The sequence below is a fragment of the Alosa alosa genome, chromosome 12, assembly GCF_017589495.1.
Source record: "Alosa alosa isolate M-15738 ecotype Scorff River chromosome 12, AALO_Geno_1.1, whole genome shotgun sequence".
Classification (NCBI taxonomy): domain Eukaryota; kingdom Metazoa; phylum Chordata; class Actinopteri; order Clupeiformes; family Clupeidae; genus Alosa; species Alosa alosa.
In genome coordinates this window covers 28,587,051-28,609,824 of record NC_063200.1, presented here as the reverse complement: position 1 = coordinate 28,609,824, position 22,774 = coordinate 28,587,051, and the positions used below count along the sequence as shown (strand labels likewise).

The 22,774-nt window shown below is 45.3% G+C and overlaps 1 protein-coding gene across 1 annotated transcript; it reads left to right on the top strand.

Moving 5' to 3' along the window:
• Positions 1 to 48: 48 nt before the first annotated feature.
• On the top strand, positions 49 to 22,724 carry ubap2a (ubiquitin associated protein 2a). The gene is given in 29 exon segments (XM_048259320.1): positions 49 to 424; positions 3,241 to 3,378; positions 3,849 to 3,926; positions 4,086 to 4,196; positions 5,674 to 5,848; positions 6,168 to 6,245; positions 6,499 to 6,562; positions 7,600 to 7,697; positions 8,247 to 8,299; positions 8,427 to 8,497; positions 8,824 to 8,986; positions 9,413 to 9,692; positions 9,936 to 10,054; positions 10,056 to 10,253; positions 10,845 to 11,062; positions 11,414 to 11,660; positions 11,821 to 11,860; positions 12,187 to 12,358; positions 13,546 to 13,603; positions 14,025 to 14,250; positions 15,076 to 15,167; positions 15,721 to 15,771; positions 16,082 to 16,163; positions 16,341 to 16,712; positions 17,134 to 17,236; positions 18,933 to 19,002; positions 21,315 to 21,388; positions 21,390 to 21,489; positions 21,739 to 22,724. Coding segments are annotated over 28 exon segments (3,585 nt in total). The 5' UTR covers positions 49 to 424; positions 3,241 to 3,282; the 3' UTR covers positions 21,835 to 22,724.
• The last annotated feature ends 50 nt before the right edge of the window (positions 22,725 to 22,774 follow it).

Genomic DNA, 22,774 nt, shown 5'->3' with positions numbered 1-22,774 from the left:
ATACATCATTACATTTCCTTAAGCACTAGAGGGCACCCGGGAGTCTTTTTCTACTGTGTACCCGGATTCATTGAGTTGTGGAATGCGCATTTCCATCATACAAGATTTGCCTGTGATCCAAAAATATAGCAACTCTCCTCGGACTCGATATTGCATTCTAAAGGAAAACACGTGTTAACACTTCAAATCGATGTTTAGACGAGACATGAGTAGCCGTAACGTCTGATGGGTACCAGCCATATCAGACATATTTGTTTAGGTTCTATTTTCCATTAGAATTCTTGTGTTATTATTTTCTGGGTTATGAGCGTGCGCGCGTGCGTGGATTGGTGTATTCTTCTCGCGGATCCAGGGAAAGCAGTAACGGTGGCGCGGTAAGTCACGTGATCGCATCTGCTGCTGGCTGAGTGAAGCGTGTTAGCAGGTAATAAAAAACAAATCCTATCTATAAACATAAACTTGGCTTGAATAATATAATTAACCGAATTAATTCTCTTATGATATGTTAAGTCGTTAAACATCATCATTTGTAGTTGATTAAAACATGTTCTTCTCGGTTTTGTTATGCAACTGTTGGCTTGTTCCCCGGTAAGCTAGCTAGATAGGGCAGCTAGCTAGCAAACGTCGGAGTGAGATTTTAGCTATGCTCTGTGGCCATTTTTTCAGCAAAATACGTTGTTTGCTCGGCCCTCCGTGGCTCTACGTTGCCTTTTACTCTTAGTGTCCTTCCTATTTCTTGATTTTCTCAGTAAACATGGACCAACACAACATATTTTACACGCGTAGTTTACAGAAGGACGCCGGGCGGTCGTGTATTTGTTAGCTTGGTATGTAGCTATCTAGCTAGCTAATGCTACAACAATTGAACAGAGGAAATAAGTCAGACCAGCTAGCCAGCTAACACTAGCTAGGACAAAGAGATTCGACCATATAGCTTTGGCAATGCAATGCAAGTGATGTGGGTCTGACCGTTTTGTTGTTATTGCGAAACATCGTCTGATCAGAATTTTTCGAAGAGGAGAATAACCCACTAGATTGGCAACGATAGCAGCCTTTATTCAGAAAGGTAACTTGTATTGTCGCTTGTGCTTTGTTATATTAACGTCATATCAATATTTACTTTTGAAGTGTTCCACTTATTCTACTAAGTACCTAATCTTTCTCCAGTAACATTAGCTAGCGACGTACCGTTGCCAACGTTTCAATTTAAATAGTGTATAACTGACATGTTAGCCATGAAGACTTCTCAAGACTCTGAAATCAGAAGTAAATCGTATTTATTGTAACGTTACATTCTTAAGTGATCGACGCAAAGCGTAAGTGGCAAACTGATGTTTGTTAGCTAATGATGTAAGGTTTGCGACTCTCTCGTTTAATCCTGCCACTAACTAAAGAGAGCAGTAACGTTACTGCTACAATCTCAAAATAATGTATAACAATGTCTTGTATTATGTTGGGTATTCTGTTGCCACATTGATCGTTGACTGTGCCACCAGTTAAAGGGTTCTTTGACCCGCATTTTTTATATTGTAAATCGTTCTTGGCAGGTGAGTATGTATTGGATTTTTATTTAACAGAATGTGCATGCATGGGCGTTTAACAGCTTGCGACTTCTAAATGTTGTATCGAAATGTAAATCGCTACAGTAGAGAACGGATTTGCTCGATGCTGTGAACGCACCACGATAGAGCTAGCACCATTTGGTGACAAATAAGCCAATGACATAGAAGGTCTTAAGGAAACGTCATTAGCGGTCGACGTCAGTGTTGAAGCGACTGCTTTGTTTTTTTCTCTCCCTTCTCTCCTTTTTGTTTGAAAAGACCACTTGTTTTCCTCGAATCACCCTCACCCATCTTACCACTGTCGCCCGTAATAAAATGTGAGTGTCTTTACGACCGTCTCTTCCGCTGCAAAGAACGACGAACGAATGTATTCCTCCTGGTTTATTTTGTGTTTTTGCAATCACGGGAATAATATGCAAACGCGTTGTCTTGTATGTTTTGCCTAATTTATCATCACTTGACCGATTGGTAGTACGTGATACGACGGAATCATCGCAGTCAGCCTGCAGCCTCTCTTTTGACGCATATGACATATTTCATCGGATTTTTTTTTATTTCCAATATTGATTGTTGGGGCGACACCAGATTTCACACAGCCTGTAAGCTTGAAATTTACTGACTGTAAGCGAAGACAATTCTAGTGTCCTCTTATAAGAGTGAAGTGTCGAATTAACCTAGATCCTGCAGGTACTGTAAACAAGGCTGTGCTATCTTTACCCCAGTCTTAAAAGTAGGAAATGTTCCATTTACGGCCTAAAGTCATTTGGACATTGTAATGTTATTGGAGTTTGATTGTTACCTTTATATGAAGGTTATTTACACAGATTACTTTGGCACATACCAGCAGTAGCAGAACAATAACAGTACATCTGTAGTGAGGTTTTCTGTGCAGATTACTCCCCCTCCCCCCCTAAGGACTCTATGCTTAAAATATCTGTGAATTAAATCCATATCTATATCCTACATTTGAAACAATAGTAATTTGATCAGTTCTCAATCTGGACAGACAACGTTGTATGAACTCCTGCTGTGTTTTGCTTTACTCTGGCCAACGTTTCGCTGAACTCCAGTTGGAAACGTGTGGAAATGCTGTTACAGCTGGGAATGAGCGTGATGTCTTTTGTTCTGCTGTGTGGGATTTGGTTGTTTTATGCATTTGGCAGGAGAGGGATTTGTGTTGAGTGTAACAATGATGAGGGTGTGGGGCAGTGGGCTAGTGGTATGTTTGGGAGTGTGTTGTGAGGACACAGGGGGGCACAGTTGGGACATGTAAGTGGACACCAGGGCAGACGATCCCAGGCCTACATTTATGCTGGACAACTGATAAAGTGTGTGTGTGTAAGTGTGTGTGTAAGAAGGAGAGAGAGGGGGAAAGGGTGTGTGGAAGAGGTCTCTAACGGTCAGTGTTGCACAATCTAGTCCAACTGGGTTTATGACGGTGGGAATGTGATACCCCCGCTGTGTAAGTCTGTGTTTTTGTGCGTGTGGTTTCATTCAGCGCCTCAAAAACAGCCAGAGGAAATTGCTTTAAAGAAGATCAGTCAATACTTGGAGAATCTGTCCTGGTATTTGCATTAAGGAGGAAATGTTCCACTTAAGGCACTAGATGATCTCAGTCTTCCTCCCTCATGAGTGAGATTCTGACATTGCCTTTCTGTCTTTTGTTCTTCTCTTCCAGATTTTTCTATTTTGTACATACATTGTTTTGTATATACTGTATATGATGACTTCATTAGGCAGCGACCGAGCCCGGGGCTCTCGGGACAAGGTGCTGCCTGCAACCACACAGAACTCTCAGCCACAGAAACAGCCACAGGTAAGTCCAGAAGCCCACTCCAAGTACACACACACACACCCACAAACTTACACACACACACACACAGCTAATATAGTAGCCAAAGGGGAGTCCATGACAGACATCCATCAGTCATACATTGAGCAAAACTGTATCAGTGAGGTTGAACTGTATTTTAAAGACACTGTTATGACACACACACACACAGAGAGAGAGAGAGAGAGAGCAAGCCATGTAAGCTGTTACTGTTACAGGTGCTCACCTCCAGCCACAGAAACTCCCACAGTTGAGTCAACCAGCTGGCACACCACACTCGCTCAAAACACACATCCACAGAAACGGTCATGGGTGAGGCATCACATACGCACTTGTCTCCTACACTGATGCCAGTGAATGAGTCTCTCCAACTGGGGGGCGGGGAGCACAAAATAGATATAAATCTCTGTGTGTAACATCCATGCTGATGCACTCTGTGTCACTGCTTGTTGCAGGCAACAGCCGAACAGATCCGACTTGCCCAGATGATCTACGATAAGAATGATGCAGACTTTGAAGACAAAGTCAAACAGGTCAGAAAGAGCATGCACCACACTGATGAGAAGGTTTTTCCATTGGATTTGAAAAACTTAATAGAAGTTCACATTTAATTCATGCCATATAATAATGTCCGGTCATCACCACTTTTATGTAAATATTGTATTAATCTGTGTTTGTTGTTGTGTGCACAGCTGATGGAAGTGACCGGGAAGAACCAGGATGAGTGCATGGTGGCACTGCACGACTGCAATGAGGATGTGAACCGAGCCATCAACTTCCTGCTGGAAGGGACCTCGGACACGGTGAGGGAGAAACTGACCGTGAGATCCACTAGGGATCAGCAGAGACCATTTGGACGGATGTGAGAAGTTTGGGTGGGTATGGGGTGATGGAGCATGGGAGAGAGGACGGAGCAAGAGTTGGCAGTGTTTCCAGTAAAGATCTGTTTTCAAGGCCTCTCTGCTTAGACAAGGTTATACTCTGCATGTGCTGTGAGATCTTGGCCTCCCAGACCTACTCTGCTCGCGCTCTCTCCCTCTCTCTGTGTCTGTCTGTTTATTTGTCTGTTCATCTGTCTGTGTGTGCTTGCTTATTTAGGGTGGGTGTGTGTAAATGTTTTTCACTGGAATATTTACAGACCAATCACCTAAACGTCTGCAGACATAAAGAATGAATGACTGGCAGTCAGAAGGAATCGGACAGTTCCAGGAAACTTCCAGAACTTTGTTGTTGTTGAATTTAGGCATATTGCAGCACAGATTAAGTAATAATGTACTTTTCTCCCACTGGCTCCACTTGTCAAAACAAATGAGACAGGCAGCAGTGATTTGTTTGTTGCTGGGGGTAGCAGAGTTTTATCAGAATAATCTGTCTGCAGGCCTTTTGCTCTTAATCCCTCTCCACACACACACACACACACACACACACACACACCCCTTCCCCAGAATACTGCAGTAAGCTGAGCCATCACAGAAGGCTCAAGAGTCTAATTCATTGAAATGAGGGCTTTAATCAAAGTGTTATCGCCTCCTTATAGGCACTCATTAATATTTGCTGGCAGTCCCTGTCAGAGACCCGTGGTGGCTCCTGGCACCGGCACGTGGAAGATTTCGGCTAGGAGAGAGATAATGTTTTGAGTACAGGTGGACCAACAGGCGTCAGAGGGGTGTGTTCGAAAGACGCTTTACATATGTCAAGTGACGACGTGCGTGGTGTCAGTCGGTTCAGTTGCAGGGAGACGGCATCGCTCACTTTACTGTACCGTAACCTGAGGAACCTGCAGCAATAAATCCTGTCATCCGCTTTATTTTGTTTACGTGTGTGAGGCGGGGGGGGTTGTGTTTATGTTTTCTTGGAAAACTCTAAATAGAAAGTGGGTTGGTGCTGTCTCTTAGTGTAATCTTGCAGTGCTTACAGTCAAAACAGCTTGGCATCAAACAGTAAACACACATTAAAGACTTAAAATCTCACGCAGTTCACATAGTTAAAGTTGCCAGGGACATTGTTTGACAAGTTATTGTACCTGTATCTTAAATGGTTATTAACAATATTTGGCCATTTTACATGAACTACTCAGAGAATGCTTGTGTGTGTCTGATGGCTGTAGCCTTTGAGCTTCCTTTATATGTCTGAGTCTCTGAATGAGTTTGCATGACAATTGGCTGTTGAATAGACTGTGCTCTTTGGTTTTGTATGCGTGCCAGACCCCTGTGTGTGAGAGTGTACAGGATGGATGTGTGGATATGTGCATCTGAATGGCGTTTGTCTTGTCTCCTGCAGACCTCATCTTGGGAGACGGTAGGGAAGAAGAAAGTGGGGAAAGACAGCAGCTCCTCAGAGAGCAAGGAGAACCGTGAGAACCGCGAGAACCGGGACAAGCGCGGAGAGCGAGAGGGCAGCCGCGGACGCGGCGGGGCCAACAAGAAGGGCCGGGGAGGCAGCCGCAGCCGGCCCGGTGAGGGTGTGTGTGCGTCCTGGAATGTGTGTGTGTATGTGCGCGTGTGTGTGTGTGAAAGTAAAGTGGTAAACATCAAGAGATCCTACAGGGTTGAAGGCCTGTGTCCTCAGTTCTAGAGTTGTGGGAAGCCCAGGCTGTCTTCCAGAGGGTGAAACTGCATTGGAAGTCTCCAATGTTGTCTTTAAATGTGAGTTGTTTAGTTAAAATGTCTGCAGTATGATGCATTTTGTTTAAAAGTCTCACTTCCCTTCTACCCTTTCTGTTCCCCTTTCTTTACCTTCTTTGTCTTCCTTTATGTTCCTTCTCTCTCTCTCAGTGCGAGCAGAGGAGAATGGGGTGGACGCTGCTCACGTGGAAAGAGGTGCTGACCGTGGGCGCAGGGGAAGAGGACGGGGTAATCAAAACACATTCAACCTACACACACACACACACTCATCTAAAATGCTCCATACACAAACACAGCCATGCCTTGGACATGCATGCATAGGACAACACAAACCAGACAACAACATATGTCACCACATTCATGACCTATAGTCCCACACTCACAAAGGAATGCCACAGCTGCCCACATGCCTGTTGTGCCAAATGGTAACTGTGTGTGTTTGTGTGTGTGTGTGTTTGTGTGTGTGTGTGTGTGTGCGCAGTGTCAGGAAGCAGGGGAAGAGGCAGAGCCCCAGGGACCAGCCGGTTTACAGCACAGGGAATGGGGTGGGTATATATCCTGCTCTGGCATAGCAGTGTTTCCCGCAGTGCTATACAGTTTAGGCGACTGCCTAAGCAAAACACACCTCCCGCCTTAACAGCGTTAAGATGATAAATAATAATTGTGTAATTTCATAGCTCTTTCAATGCAGAGCTATTCGCATCTTTATGCAGCCTATTCTTTCTCTCCTTCTCTCTCCTTCTCTCTCCTAACGGACATAACCCATATATCCAAACACTTACAATCATGCAAGCAAGGACTGTTGGCACATAGTAGATGACTGGCTAAATTGCTATTAAATCCAGTTAGTATCATTAGCACGCTGCGCAAATTTGTTTAAAACTGTTGCATTGAATGCAAATTGTTAAGTTCTTATCATCGAAATCCAGTTGTGAATGGAAAAGTATTTTCCAAGACTCAAAGGGGTTTATTCCAAGGAGAATGAACACACATGGGGAAACTGAACAGTCCAACTAGTAGACTATGATAAGCTATCCAATTAGGCTACTTTGCTTATAATATTTCCAGGCTTCAACCAGTGCTGCTGACAGCTGAAGCAGCAAGAGACAGAAAGAGGTAGGCTAGCGCTGTTGGAGCCTAATATAATAGTAACACTACCTATGATATCTGCATAATGTGTGCTGTCATGAATAAATAATCTATATATATATATATATATATATATATATATATATAAATAACATACATACATACATACATACATACATAACATACAACACATATGTATATGATGCTATACATATATGTTGTATATCAGAGACCACCCTATAACTAACAAATTTCCTGCGGGAAACACTGCATAGTGGTGTCAGTACACAATTGTGTCCAAATCAAATCTCTTGGTGGTAATTACACTCCAATTCACAGCTAATGACTTAATAATACCAATATGAAGTTGCACTTTGTGCCAAATTGCTTTATGGATTTGTTTTCTTTCGATCACTGATGATAAATGCTAATGGCTGAGCAGTAATATCTGCTGTGCATAACCTGGGTGCTCCCTTTCCTCCTCACCTTTCAGGACCTTCAACCCTGCGGACTACACCACAGAGCAAGGATCGGGTGGCGCACACACGGAGAACTGGGAGACAGGGGCCAATGACACCGCAGATGGGCCAGGTGGGGGATCTAGGCCATCTCAGTGATGTATTTGAGTTGAACTGTTGTTGTTTTTAAGCTGTCGGACTGGTATTGTGCAATTTCATAACTTGTCTGTAAGCATCAGGTAATTTGACTAGGGTTTAGTTGGATATAAGCTGACAGATGTACCATTTTGACCTACCTTAACTTTTTCTATTTGGATTGGTTTATATTGGGCTTTTTGTATTTTTAACATTCTGTCATTCTCTGTGTCTCTCTCTCTCTCTCTCTCTCTATCTATCTATCTATCTTTATCTTTCTTTCTTTCTTTCTCTCTCTGTCTGTCTGTCTGTCTGTCTGTCTGTCTGTCTCTCTCTCTCTCTCTCTGTCTCTATCTACCTATCTATCTTTCTTTCATTCTCTCTCTGTCTCTCTCTCTCTCTCTCTCTCTCTATCTACCTATCTATCTTTCTTTCATTCTTTCTCTGTCTCTCTCTCTCTCTCTCTATCTACCTATCTATCTATCTTTCTTTCATTCTTTCTCTCTCTCTCTCTCTTTTTCTTTCTCTCTCTCTCTCTCCCTCTCAGTGGCTTGGAGGGGCCCTCTGGAGGACTGGTCCGCTGAGGACTGGAGTGAGGATGTAAGTGTGAGCTCCTACACACAGATTGTGTGACAATGTATTATGAGAAGTGTGTGTCTGTGGTGATGGCGACTATTTGGCCCCAAAGCTCACAGTTTGTCTCCCTCCCTCCTTCTGCTCCCCAAAGCTCTCCGAGACCAAAGTGTTCACCGCCTCTTGTCCACCTGCTACGGAGAACCACGTCACACCTGGCCAGAGGTGAGAGACTAGCACGGTGCCATATCACACCAATACACAATCCGACAACTCTGGAGACTGCGGTCATTTTCATCATGTCAGGACAGCATGGAGTGATGTACAAAAGCCACATTGGTCATCGTCTCGATGATAGTCCAGGGTGTTTTCTGTGTGTGTCGGGTGTCAAAACCCACAAGGTGGTGATTATGTGTTTTTGAGGTGGTGTTTTTTGCACTCTGTGTGTCTAGAAGGAAAATGGGAACTCATTGTAAGATGCTGTTTATGTGTTTGTTTTGTCTGTTGGAGACTCATGAAGATTTATTTTTCTTGTGTGTGTGTGTGTGTAGTCTGGACTTGGCCTCTCTGCTGCAGAAGCCGGCGGCCAGGGAGGAAGTGGGTGGGGCCCTGAAGGCGCCTTCCCACAGCCTGGTGTTCACCAACTCCCACCACCACACTACCCGCAACGGGGGCACTACACCGGGCACTGCCAGTTACGCACACGCCACCCTGGTGAGATCCCAGCCTCTCTGTACAGGCTATCAGCATCTCTGTGAACACTAAAGAGTTAAAAGTGTACCGTAGGCTTTTGCATGAATGAACTTGCAAAAATACAAAGCGTTTCTTATGTATGACACAAGGGAAGGTTACTTTTGTTTGAACACCACCATTATGATATGAAGGTTTTATTTTATTATAATGTTTTTTTTTTATTATCTTGACATTTTATGTTTAAATGGTGTTTCAGCTATTGGAAGCACACCATTTATTACCCGACCTTCAGCCATTTATTACCTGACCTTCATTTCACCTTGGCAAAAAAGGAAATTAATTTAGTGCCAAAAAAGAAATGATGTGATACTTGACGAAGTAAATGTTGTTGTTTTTTTTTTTTTCAAAATGCCATCTCTGTCCCTGTCTGTGTCCCTGTGTGTGCAGTCGTCTGTGCTGGGCTCTGGTTTCGGCGAGCTGGGCGGCCCCAAGCTGGGTCAGTCTGCCGGAGCTCAGATCCTGGAGCAGCTGAAGGGACCAGGCCTGGGGCCGCTGCCCACCCAGCCCCCCAGCAGCACGGGGCCCAGCCACGCCCCTGTGGTGGGCGGCCTGGGGGGATCGGCGGCGCCGGCCGCGCCTCCCTCCTCGTCCACCCCTGCTCCATCGTCATGGGACATGAAGCCACCTGTGACGCAGAGCTCCATGCCCATGCCCTCACAGTTCAGCCGTGAGTCTCAGACACCATGCACACACTCATTCACACACGCTAATGCTTTGCTCACAGCATACTATTGTGTCATACAGATGAGCATTTCTGCAATTGTGTAACTTCTACAGGCAGACAGACAGACATTCACGCTTATGCACACTAATACACATGCGAAGACACATACTCTAACTGCTCTGCCCATATAGGCTAACCCTATGTGTTTGTTTGTTTGTTTGTTTGTTTGTTTGTTTGTGTGTCCAGGTGAGTTTAAGCTGCAGCCGGAGCCATCTCTGGTGCTGAGCCAGCTGGCGCAGAGGCAGACGCCCGGCGCCCTGAGCCACGCCAGCCCCCTCCCCCTGTCCCGGCAGCAGCAGCAGCCCCCCCAGTCCCCCGCCGGCCACCTCTGCCCCCAGCGGCGCCCTGGAGCCCTTCCCCAAGCCGCAGGAGCCCTCGCTGCAGCGCGACGGCCCCTCCTTAGCCGTCGTGCAGCAGCAGCAGTCTGACGCACAGGCCGTGGCCAACGCACAACAGCAGAGGCAGATGAAGACGCAGAAACGCAGGATACCTCCCTCTTCCAAGGTCAGTCGAACCTCCACCTTTTTGTCTTTCTGTTTCTTTGCCACGTTCCTTTTCTTCTCATTCAAGGTAATCTGACTTTGCATGACCTTTGTGTATATGTGGCACCATGGTAGTTCAGTACAGCCTCTAGAAAGTAGGCCACGGAAGTGACAAAAATGAAATCCGACTTACAGCTACCCTCCTTCCCTGTCCTTTTCTCATCCACGCCAAATTAAACAAATATTAAGTTTGGCAACTTAAGGTGTCCAAATGCCCACGGGGACCCGGGTTCAAGTCTGACCCGAATCATTTCCCGATCCAATCACATCTCTCTCTGCCCCTTGCTTCCTGTCGCCCTCTTCACTGTAAGGCAAAAAAAAGCGGTCATCATGCGGTCGTGAACAGAGAAAAGAACGAGACAGAATGAGTTTATACTGTTTGAAGACACTCAGCACCTTTCCGAAATTAGTCAGTGGAGACATGAGGAAAGCACAATACTGCACTTCTGCTGTACTGCTGAACTTGCACTAGTGCAAAGATCAAGCAAAGCAGTTCCTCCTGGTAAAGGTCTCAACACAGAATGTGTGTGTGTGTGTGTGTGTGTGCGCGTAGATCCCCTCGTCTGCAGTGGAGATGCCGGGCTCAGCAGACGTGCCGGGGCTGAACGTGCAGTTCGGAGCACTGGACTTTGGCTCGGAGTCGGCCCTGCCGGACTTCAGCGCGCCTGAGTCCTGCGCCAACAGCAGCAGCACCAACAGCAGCAGCGAGGCACCCAGAGACCCTCCTGCTGTCAGTCAAACACAAAGCAGCCTCTACTCCAAACCTATCAGGTCAGACACATACATACATACATACATATATACACACACACACACACACACACACACACACAACACACACACACACACACATTTGTACACACACACATTTGTACTCACTATACACTCATATTATTGTGTTTGAAAACCATCGTGGTAGGTAACTCCCTACATAGTTTGTGTGTGTTTTTGTAAGTCTGTGCAGAGGGTGAAGAGTGCTGGGTGCTGTACTTCCTCATTTGTGGTCATGAGGGGTTAGTCACTGAGTTTGAGCTTACATATGTGACTGTGGTCTGGAGGGCTTATCAGAGCTCAGTGATGGGTGAGGTGGCTAACCTGTGACCTCCTTCTCCCCATGCGCAGTGAGTCTCTGACCAACCCGGTTCCCCTGCTGCTGCCCCTGTCCTCCACGGACAGTATCTACCCCTCGGCCTCCGTGCCCCTGCCCAGCCTGGCGCCCTCGCTCAGCACCCCCAGCACGGTGCCCATGCCCTCCACCACCCCCTCCTCTTCCTCCGTCTCCTCGGCGGCCAGCAGCTTCGACTGTGCCGTAGCCCCGCACTCGCGGCTCGCTTTCTCCCAGAGCAAAGATGCCCCTGGCCCTGTCACGGTGAGTACTGATTGGTTCCTCGTCATCCCTGGCATGGTATCAGCCAGTATGATTGGTCAGTTAATATCTAGATGTAGTTGTCCTGTGTGTTGCCTGTTTGTAATGTCAGTGTGTTTTTGTCTTTTTTTTTTTTTTTGTTTTGTTTTTTTCTTTCATGTAGAACGGTTATAACGGTGTGAGGACATCTGCTGCTCTTGACTGTAAGTATAATACACAATTTAGCCACATCAGTGACATTAATATGAAATATCACACAAATAAGGAAATGCTAGGCCCTTTACTGCATATCACTCAGGATAAGTCATGCACTTGCCAGACCAGCATCAATGGGCAAAGGAAGTAATTAACCACTACTTTGTGGCTCACTGCTTCTTGCATCCGTAGAAAAGCACTTGAGACAGCTCTGGTCCTCATTTCCCGGAACCGATAACAATCTCTCTCTCTCTCTCTCTCTCTCTCCTTTCTCCCCCTCTATCTTTTTGTCTCTCTCTCTCTCTCCCTCCCTCCCTCCTCCCTCCCTATACAGCCACATCCGCGTCCTCCACCCCTAAACCGGAGTCACCGTCTCTGGGCAATGCGGGCAGCGGGCCCCCCTCTGCCCCCTCGGCCATCCTGCCCCCTTCCGTGCCCCCTCACAGCACACCACTCTCCAGCCTGGCAGCCGAGCTCCCATCAGCCAGCCTGCCCCCTCTCAGCAGGTAACACACATTCCCACACAGAATACTGCTGAATTCAACAAATGAACCAAATGAAATATATTTTGTCAAGAGGAAGCGTTGTGAATACTATTATAGAATATTGCATCACTCTGATTCATTTGTTTAAAGCTGCATTGTGTAATTTCTTGAGTTGATTCTTAGCAAAAATCTAATTTTTCCTTTTTCCAAAAATATGTGCTCATTCATGTGTAATTACGTCCACCAACAAATGGTAGTATTCTCGTAAGTGTAGAATCTGCCATTTAGAATACAGGCGGGAGAGTCGCCCGTATAGCGGCAGCCATGTTTCGGCCTCCATCTTTAGAATACATTAGCCAAAGAGGGATATACCTGAAATTCTTGCACCACCTTTCGCGTTTGCCGTTCAGTTACTGAACGACACGAGTTGTGCTCGCTGCTGTCAGGAAACCCCTAACATTGAATCACCTGATGATCCCCCCCCCCACTCTTTGTATGGAGATAGAAGACCACGTTAACGTTATCTTGAACTACATATCTTGTACAGTATTGTCAACTACTAGCACTGATTATTTGGAACCATTGCATTTCGTTTACAAAGTTGCTCGCTGAATATAAGCCAAAATTACAAATCCATAACGACATTATTCATCTTTCATGATTATATGACCGATAGTTTCACAGACTAAATTACTAAATGCAATTTACAATTATTATTCTAAAATAATCTCATTACGAGAATAAATACTCAATAGTTGTGTATGACATCTGTTAACCGCAGCTAGGACATTTATGGTGTGGCTTCCGTAGCTAGTAAGTCACGCTTGGAGTGGGGAGGGAGCTGGAGTCTGTTGCAATATACCATCTCACCGCTAGATGGGAGTATTTCCCCCAAGAATTAACCCAAGAAACAAAAAATGTCTCATCCTTTAATATTGTAGATGCATCAGTTGGAGTCCCTCACTGAGTAGCCACAGTCATAAGTAACAGTGTGAGTCTGCATAGAACGTACAAGCCGCTATTTGAGTGGTGCATTACACTCCTCAGACAGCTTGACTGCATATGGGCTTTGTTAGAACTCCAAACTAGATTTCATGTCATTCAGGCAGAGTGTATAATCAGCTCATTGCTGCACACTTGTCAAGTGGGGCCCTTAATGCACTGGTGTGATTGGATGTCTTTGTGTGTATCTCTCTGCTTCTCATTAGTCATGTAAGCAGTGGCCACTCCTCGGTCTCAGCACTTGCTACCAGCTCTTCTCTCGCAGTAAGTGATCTTTAGCTGTCTGTCAGTCAGGCAGGCAAAACACACACACACACACACACGAGAGGGTTAGCCTATATGGGCAGAGCACACACACACACACGAGAGGGTTAGCCTACATGGGCAGAGCACGCACACACACACACACACACACACACACACACACGAGGGTTAGCCTATATGAGTAGAACTCTTAGAGTACACGCACACACACACACACACACACACGAGGGTTAACCTACATGGGCAGAGCACACACACACACACACACACACACACACACCCTACATGGGCAGAGCACACACACACACACACATAAACATAAAAGAATGCTGGACATGATTTTCAATCCTTCATTATTAATGAAGACGTGTGAATATAAAGTTGTTAATAAATGGGCCTCTCCCTCTCCCTGCCCCAGCAGCACTCCAGTGTGGACAGCGTGAACTCGCTGGCTCCCCCCTCCTCTGTGGCGTACTCAGGGGTGCAGACAGCAGGCCTGCCCATCAGCGTCGGCGGCTCCGTGGGCATCGCCAGCAGCAGCGCCGGCCTGCACAGCTCCGGAGTGCTGGGCCTCACCGCCAACGGGACCACAACGAACGCCAACACGGCGTCGGCCATCAGGACCACACAGCTGCTGTCCTCCTCCAGTAAGTGTGGGCCAAGGCCCGCGTGTGGCCCGCGTCCAAAATAAAGGCCCCATATCTGATGCTTCAAGATATCTGACCTCAGCAGCCCATCAGATAACATCCCTTTTTTTCTGTGCTGCTGAAACAGTGTTGATTGACTGGCATTGCTTATGGCTCTGAGCAGCTTTGTTTCCAGTTTAATTTTAATTCAATTTATTTTGCTTATAGAGCGCCAAAACATTACACATGTATCATGGCGCTTTACAGAATGTAGGCAATCAGAGAAAAAAGTGATGGGTGAGGTGTATGGGTAACAGGGGCGAGGAAAAACTCCCTAGAATTGGAGATACATATAGGAAGAAACCTTGAGCAGATCCACGACTCAAGGGCCTGACCTATCTGCCTAGGGTCAATACAGGACAGTAAGGTCTGTATACATGACAAATGCATATGATAGTCAGGTGTAGAGAATAAGACATGGTGTTAAAAGCACTTGAGCTGAAAGTTACAAGAGGTGGGATGATTTACGTATCCGGTATGATGATTCATTAATCCTGATTTAGTGACCGAAAGTTCAAATAGTCCAGCGGGGGATAGTCACAGTCAGGACTGCACGAACACGAGGTTTTTTTTTTTTTTTAGTGCAAACACAGAACAGAGAGTTCTGAGTACGAGTTCTGAGTAGTTTGCTGAATCAAAACAACTATGGGTTTAGAATTACAGACTGCTTCTTCAAATTGTGAAATGACATGTCAGTGGACGTTTCAGATTATTTCTTGTCAGGTTTATTGATGTTCTCTGCTACCCCCCACCTACCTACCCTGCTCCAATCTTCATCCCTGTCAGGTAAAGCTCCTCCTAACCTGTCTCAGGGGGTTCCTCCTCTTCTGCCCAACCAGTACATCATGGGTCCTGGAGGCCTCCTGCCAGCATACCCGGTAACTGTCACACACACACACACACACACACACAGCTCAAGGGCCATCCTCAGGTCAAGGTTGTTGAAGCTACAGACACTCATAAAAAATATATTGATTCAATATGCAGCTGGCCAATTATTTATAGCACCATGTTCTGTTGTGCCTGGATTTGTAAATCTACTATTTTAAATTGTTTCATAGAATTCATTGCAGGCCATTTGTATTTTAAATTCTCCAATTTTAAGCCCTTTTGTCTAACAGTCTGTATACTGATCTAAATGTTTGGTTTTTTTTTGTATGTGGATTGTCTCAGTGACGATAGACCACTTTTTTTTCTGTTAATCAATTTAAGTAGGTGTGAGTTCAATATGGCACACTAACACATTAGGCAATGTGTGAAAAGCATTGATTTAAGGACAGTTGCAGCATTTGTTTGTTCTAACTGTATTGATTTTGAGCCAGTTTGGTAAATGCATGTAGGCTCCTTCCACAAGTCTGTTTAAATGTGTTGTGTGGTGTGGTGGTGTTTCACGCCTCTTGTGTAACCGTCTGATTCTCCCACCGCCCACAGCAAATCTATGGATACGAAGACTTGCACATGCTGCAGTCTAGATTACCCATGGTGAGTCCTCCTTCAGCTTTTGGCCTCCTTGGCTGCTCTTTCTGTGCTGTCTGTCCAGCGCTGGATTCATCTTATTTCGCAACTGGAACGATTGAGTAACACTTGCTGGCACGTCATGTCCAAGCTCAAGCTCAGCTGGACACGGCCGTGCTAAAATTCTCTCCTGGGAGGTTTTGGCAATGCTTAGATTTCATCTTCTCTGTGTGTGTGTGTGTGTGTGTGTGGGGGCTGGTATGGTGGTGAAGTTGTGGGTGTAGAATGCAGGTTATGTTGGTGTCCATATCTGAGTATGTTTGTTTGCTCTCCTCAGGACTACTACGGAATCACATTCCCAGGCCCTGCGGCGGCTCTCTCCAGCAGAGACGGGGGCCTTGCCAACAACCCTTACTCAGGTACTCACAGCACCCTCACCCCACCCCCCATCAACTCCCCCTTTCTTTCTTTCTTTCTGCTCTCACTGATCTTTTCTTTTTTCTTTCTTTCTTTCTTTCTTTCTTTCCTTCTTTCTGCTCTCACTGATCTTTCTTTCTGCTCTCACTGATGGATTGTCCACGTCTTTCCTCCTGCAGGTGAAGTCACAAAGTTTGGGCGGGGCGACTCCACCTCCCCGGCGCCCCCTACCTCCCTGTCGGCTGCTCACCAGGCGCCCCCTCCCCAGGCCCCCCCGCAGGGCCAGAACGCCAGCGGCAGCGCTCCCCAGTCGCAGGGCCACCACGGCGCACAGCAGGCCTTCCTCAACCCTGCGCTGCCCCCAGGCTACAGCTACACGGGCCTGCCCTACTACCCCGGGATGCCCGGCGTGCCCAACGCCTTCCAGTACGGCCCCACTATGTTCGTGCCGCCGGCCTCAGCTAAGCAGCACGGTATGGGCCTGAGCAACGCCCCTCAAGCCACGCCATTCCAGCAGCCCAGCAGCTACGGCCAGCACACCTTTAGCTCAGGTAAGAAGCCTCGCACGCAGTCTCCCTTACCCACTCACCTTTATCTGTCTGTCTTTCACTCACTCACTCTCTCTCTCTCTCTCTCCCATCTCTTACTCTCTCTCTCTCTCTCTCTCTCTCTCTCTCACACTCACACACTAGGACTTTAACTTGATTAAGTAATGTAAGTATATGTACTGTTGCAGTAAGCTGTGAACTGTATTGAGTCTGAAATCCACATCCACATATACATAGTTTATAGGTTGTGTCCTTATCTCACTTTGCACAGTCTGGAATTTGAACTAGACTATGCACTTGTGCTCCAGTGTTTGTTTGCTTTTGGAAGGCTCTGTGGTGGTGTGGTGCTGTGCACTGGCAGGTGTGTGTGTGTGTGTGTGTGTGTTTGTGTTTGTGTAGCCCTCTCATTTGTTGACCGTTCCAGGGTACGACGACCTGACGCAGGGTCCGGCAGGAGCAGACTACAGCAAAGGCTACAGCAGCTCTTCCCAGTCACAGGCCAAATCTGCTGCCTCCGGCCCGGGAAAGGTACATCATACGCACACACACACACACACATACATATATATATATATATATATGTAACCCCTTCTTAACGGGTGTGTGCACAGGCACTATTACAATACATAAACAATTAATTAAATGGCGCAAAACAGGATCCTGAAGGTCTCAGCGGTGGAATGGTGAGCTGGCTGAGATTCCTGAATACCAGTAGGGCTAACAATTACAGACAATAAATTCAATTGAATGGCGCGGTGCCTCCACTGTAAAAATACTACACTTACCGTATAGCTCGTGTATAGTGTATTCCTACAGAATTTAAATAATCAATGTGAAAATATTAAGACTAGTGGTGAAGGTAGTTAAATGAATTGCCAATACACCCTGGATATAAAAGAAATATAATAATTAAATATTTATTTGATAATAGCCCACGTCGTGGACGTGACAACCCCAATAGCTGAGAAATGTCAGCGCGGCGAACAATTCACTCAAAGGGGAACCTAACGCTAACGAATGGTAACGTTAAAGGTTAAGCTAAACAGAGACGGTGTGGAAGACAATACAATATACACAAGTCAAGCTTAAATCACAAGAATATACCAATCACAACAGTATTATTAATCATATATAATCAAATAAAACCCCAACCCCAAAGCTGGCCGTTGGAGCTCGGGTGGTGCACAGGGCTGGCAGCTCTCTGAGCTGCAGGCAGGACAGCAACTGCTGAACGGCTCTCCAACCTTCGCCGTGATCCAAGCAGAGACGAACGCGTGTGTGTGTGTCAGTGTAAGTGCAGTTGGCGTTACTCGACCGATCGCTCAGAACCGGGAGATTCCGCTCAGTTCTGACACAGAGGAATCGGAGGCAGCTATGTCCCAGCTAGCCGAGGATGCGACTCGGTGGAGGATATTGCTGCAGTCAGCCTGCAGTGCACACCTCAACAGCAGCAGCGGTAGTTGGCGGTTGGCACTCTGGTGGGCTCAGCACCAGAGGCAAAAACGCAGTCGCCCTTAGGAGGTCTGGCTCGGTGGCCCAGCAATCGGCAATAAATCGAAACCGTATCCGGCGGAGAATGCAACAGGAGCTAGCTAGCAGGTCAGCTACCCAGGTCGGATAGCTTCAATACAATAGCACCATAGATATATGAATAGCACTGAAACAAATAGCTAGCTAGACAAATAATAGCAGACCGGGTAACTTAAAAGAGAAGGGGTAAGCAAAGAACGATCGCTGATATTACGGAGTAAGTGGGCCTATGAACTTGTCCAATGGTCTCCCACAAACTACAGGCAGCAAAGTATCCTCTCTCTCTCCAGTGCAAACCCGGACCGTGGACTGATGAGCCTTCCCTCTCTGAGGAGATGGAACCTTCACATTCCCCCATTTTGGCGGCATAAAACAAATAATCATTGGCTGCTTAAACAATTAAAATAAAAGCAAAACAAACAAAGACATTTGATTGGTTCACACACAGAATGTAGTAAATCACAGTAGTAAGTAAGTTACAAAAGCATTCTGGTACATGGAGTAAATACAGTACAGGTTATTAAATTGTCAGCTTTTACAGGTGCTTATATATATATATATATATATATATATATATATATATATATATATATATATATATATATATATAATGTAGCAGTTTCTCACATACAAGATATGTATGTATGCATGCATTGTTATGTAAAGTGGTAACATGATTCGCCATGTTTCTGCAGGTGTCTCTGTGACGTCTAGTAACTCCGGTGTGCCAGATATCAGTGGAACAGTTTACAATAAGACCCAGGTGAGCGACTGTGTGCAGACACTGTCTAGTAAATACTATCCGTCTCCTCAGTTCATGTCCTGTCATGTAAATGTGATTTACTTAATACTGTTTAATGCATTTCAATATATTTATAGATGGGGAAAGAATGGCATCATGGTGTTTTACGTTAAACAAATCAGTACTGTCTGCTTGATCATGTCATGATTCATTTGCTTTATGAATTTTGACACTTTGACGCTATTGCCAGGATTACCCTAAAGGTTTCTTTATGAGACGAGCACAGAATTGAATTATCCATCAGAATCAAATTCACTGTTCATTTTGAGAGACTAAAGAATCTGGGTACTGACATTTTAGAAATCTTAGCAGATGCTTTTGTCCAAAGCTAATTATGATGACATTAAAATTAACAGTTTAAAATAAAGTTCACATAAAAAAAATACAACTATTACAATTTAACAGAATAATAACAGTACCCATAAATGTATATAAACCATAACTCGGGTGGAAGGATTGCATTTTGTATCTCATTCTTACAATGAGGTAGCACAGAAGAAGAGTTGTGTGCTGTGTCCTCTTAGTGCGCCACATACTCAACGCATCTGACCTGTAGCCATAGACAGTAAAAGAAATGGATCTAACAGACTCCATTGCTTTTCAATGGGAGGGCACTGAGTCAAATAGAATCCATTTTTCAGTTGGTCCCCCCAGTACTGCGCCAGACTCACACTTAACTTCGGACGTTAGCCATCGAACTGAATCTTGTAACTCATATGATAGATACACAGAAATTTTCTTCTCACACTTCCTTCAGCCTTCAAAGTCATCAAAGTTAAACATTTATTTATGTATTATTATTAATATCATCCTCACCAAGTCGTTAATGTTGAAGCTACCATACATGATCATCTTCAAAAACAGTCATTCCTAAAACAAAACAAAAAAGTTATAGCCTTGAAGCTAATCTTCTTTCCACTTTCCCGACCTCACGGTCAATCCATCGAAAACCTCTGAAATGATTAGTGCCGCTTTAAAAAAAATTAGGTTTTTACTTTTTAATTATTATTGTTATTAGGTTGCCTCTGTGTAATGCTTTACCTTAACATAATGGTATGCTAGGTTTTATGAGTTACCGTCCTGGACAGTAAGGTGGACTGAGCTTTATCCAAACAATACGGTTATCTCCCTACGGGCGCCGTAAAGAGGGATTTACGCCAGAGCTAGCTTCCCTCCAACCCAACAAGCTAACCATTCTTCTTACGGGGTAACCAACGCTACGGACGAGGTAGTGGAGTCTGTTTGCCTTTGTAGTGTTTATGTGGATTACACAGAAGCTACAATATCGACACAGGATATATGTTATATGAAGTTATGGTTTATTTCAAAAAATCCTAGAATGAATGGCCTATGGAGTTAGCAGAGAGGTGGTCCCTCCAACCTAATCGCCGATTCTTCTACTTCTGTGTAGCGACAATGTGGACGTCCACAGAAGCTACCGTGAACCATTTTATACTCGTGGCCGTGGTCAGTCGCGACACTAGTTGCAATATTCTCCTGAACAGAGGTGTCGCTGTTGTGAAAAGATTAACGCTAACTACGTTACACAGCAGAAGAAGCTGCATTAAGAAACACTAGTAGCAGAGAGCTAGGCTCTGTGATGGTACTTCAGACTTTGGTTGCTACTATTCCACATCACTACATCACCATCATAGATATCATCTAGATAGATAGATAGATAGATAGATAGATAGATAGATAGATAGATAGATAGATAGATAGATACTTTAGTCATCCCGAGGGAAATTGTAATAATTTAAACAGTTTAGTTAGCTGGCTAGCTAGCTAGCAGCTGGCTGAGTTTGTGTAATTTCCTGTTCAGGCCTTAATATATATCCTTTGTTTGAAAATAAATCGTTTCTATTCTTTCCTCTTAATTCCATGTGTTGCAACTCTCGCTGGTAACTTTATTAACTTATCCAGCAAACTATAACAAATTCACGACTGTAACAAAACACTGCAACTCTCGCTTGTCCCATAGACAGTAAAATAAAGGCTTGTCCTCGAACTAGTCCATCTTCCTGTTTCCGCTTTGTCGCGCTCGTCTGAAAAAAAAATGAGTGGTGCGCTACCTGGCTAAAATCCTGGCGCGCCAGCAAGATCTACTTCATTTTGACGTCAAGGTGTCGCACTACCGGTCGGGTGCGTCGAGTATGTAGAACGCCTAGTGTTGATGGAAGGCTGAAGCAGCAGACGGATATTATTGGCCAATCCCTTGGGCACGGCCTTGTCACTGTTCCTGTACTAACACATTTCTCCCTCCATCTCTCCAGTCGTTTGATAAGCAGGGTTTCCATGCTGGTACCCCTCCCCCCTTCTCCCTGCCGTCTGCCCTGGGGCCGCTCACCTGGGGCTCCTGGGCCTACGCCCGCCCCCCTGCACATCCTGCCCCCCCATCAGCAGCCCCACTCCCAGCTCCTGCACCACCACCTGAGCCAGGACACACAGGTACACACACAGACACACACATATTATATTTACCACACGCACACATAATCCCTAGGTACTACTGTACTGAACAAACACATAACATGCATACTCAGACACAGCTTGAATAGGATATACAGCTGAAATACTATTTCCTATTGACACACTCCGTATATTGCATTGTCATGCTTGGCCGTGCCCCCTAAAGCTGAGAGTTGTGTTCTCTGTGTGTGTGTGTGTGTGTGTGTGTGTGTGTGTGTGTGTGTGCAGGGTGGTCCAAGCCAGAGGAGCCAGTCCAGCAGCATGCAGCAGAAGACACAGGTCAACAAGTCCAGTTACGGCAGCTCCCCTTACTGGGGCAACTAAGCGTGTGTGTGTGACCATGCGTGTGTGAGTGAACAAGTGTGTGTGTGTGCGTGTGTGCATTTGGGCACACACATGTGCTACCAGTCGCACAAGCCCACACCACGCCATGGCAACCAACCAACCCACCAACCTCCGTTAACTGATGGATGAGGTGGATAGACCATTTACATCATGACACACCGCATGCATGCATGTGCGCACATGCACATACACACACCCCACCCCACACTCAAAACAGATACATATATACACACTACCTTCTCCCTGTTGATCTCTCATCTCCCCCCTTTTCAAAGTTTTGGCTGTTGTATGTAAAATATATTTATGTACGTATTTATACAGTATGCTATGTATTGGTAGGATATGAAATGTGGTCATCTGCATTTTGTTTTTGAAGGATCTCTTTTAATTTCCAAAATGGCTGAGATATACGCAAAAGTTGGTGCAGAGAATTTAAAGACAAAGAATACAAACAACTGGCTGAAACTTAAAAAACCGAAGGTGAATATACTTGAATCAGTGCTAGCATCATGAGAGACGGCAGTTATTTTTATTTTATTTTTTGTATACATACACAGAAATTCCAAATGACGGTGTACATTATCGCAGAGCATCATCTTATTGGTGAAGCCTTTTTTAAAGAACTCTTTTGTATTTTTTTTTTTTTGTCCCAGCACCCTCCTTGTTTGACCTCCAAACTGTTTTCTATGGGAAGAGGGTGGAGTCTTGGCTCTCAAGGCCAAGCTCAGCCCCAGAATTTGTCCTCTCGCCCTGATCCTCCTCCCTTGTCCAAATTGGCTGAACATGTAGTTGCAGTTTTAAGAATTCGTATCATTTTATCAAACTTTTTGGTTTTACCCTCGTCCAAATAAAACAAAAACTGACCAGTACTTCAGTATCTTGTCATGCTTTGTCGCAATTCAGTATTTCATATAAAAAG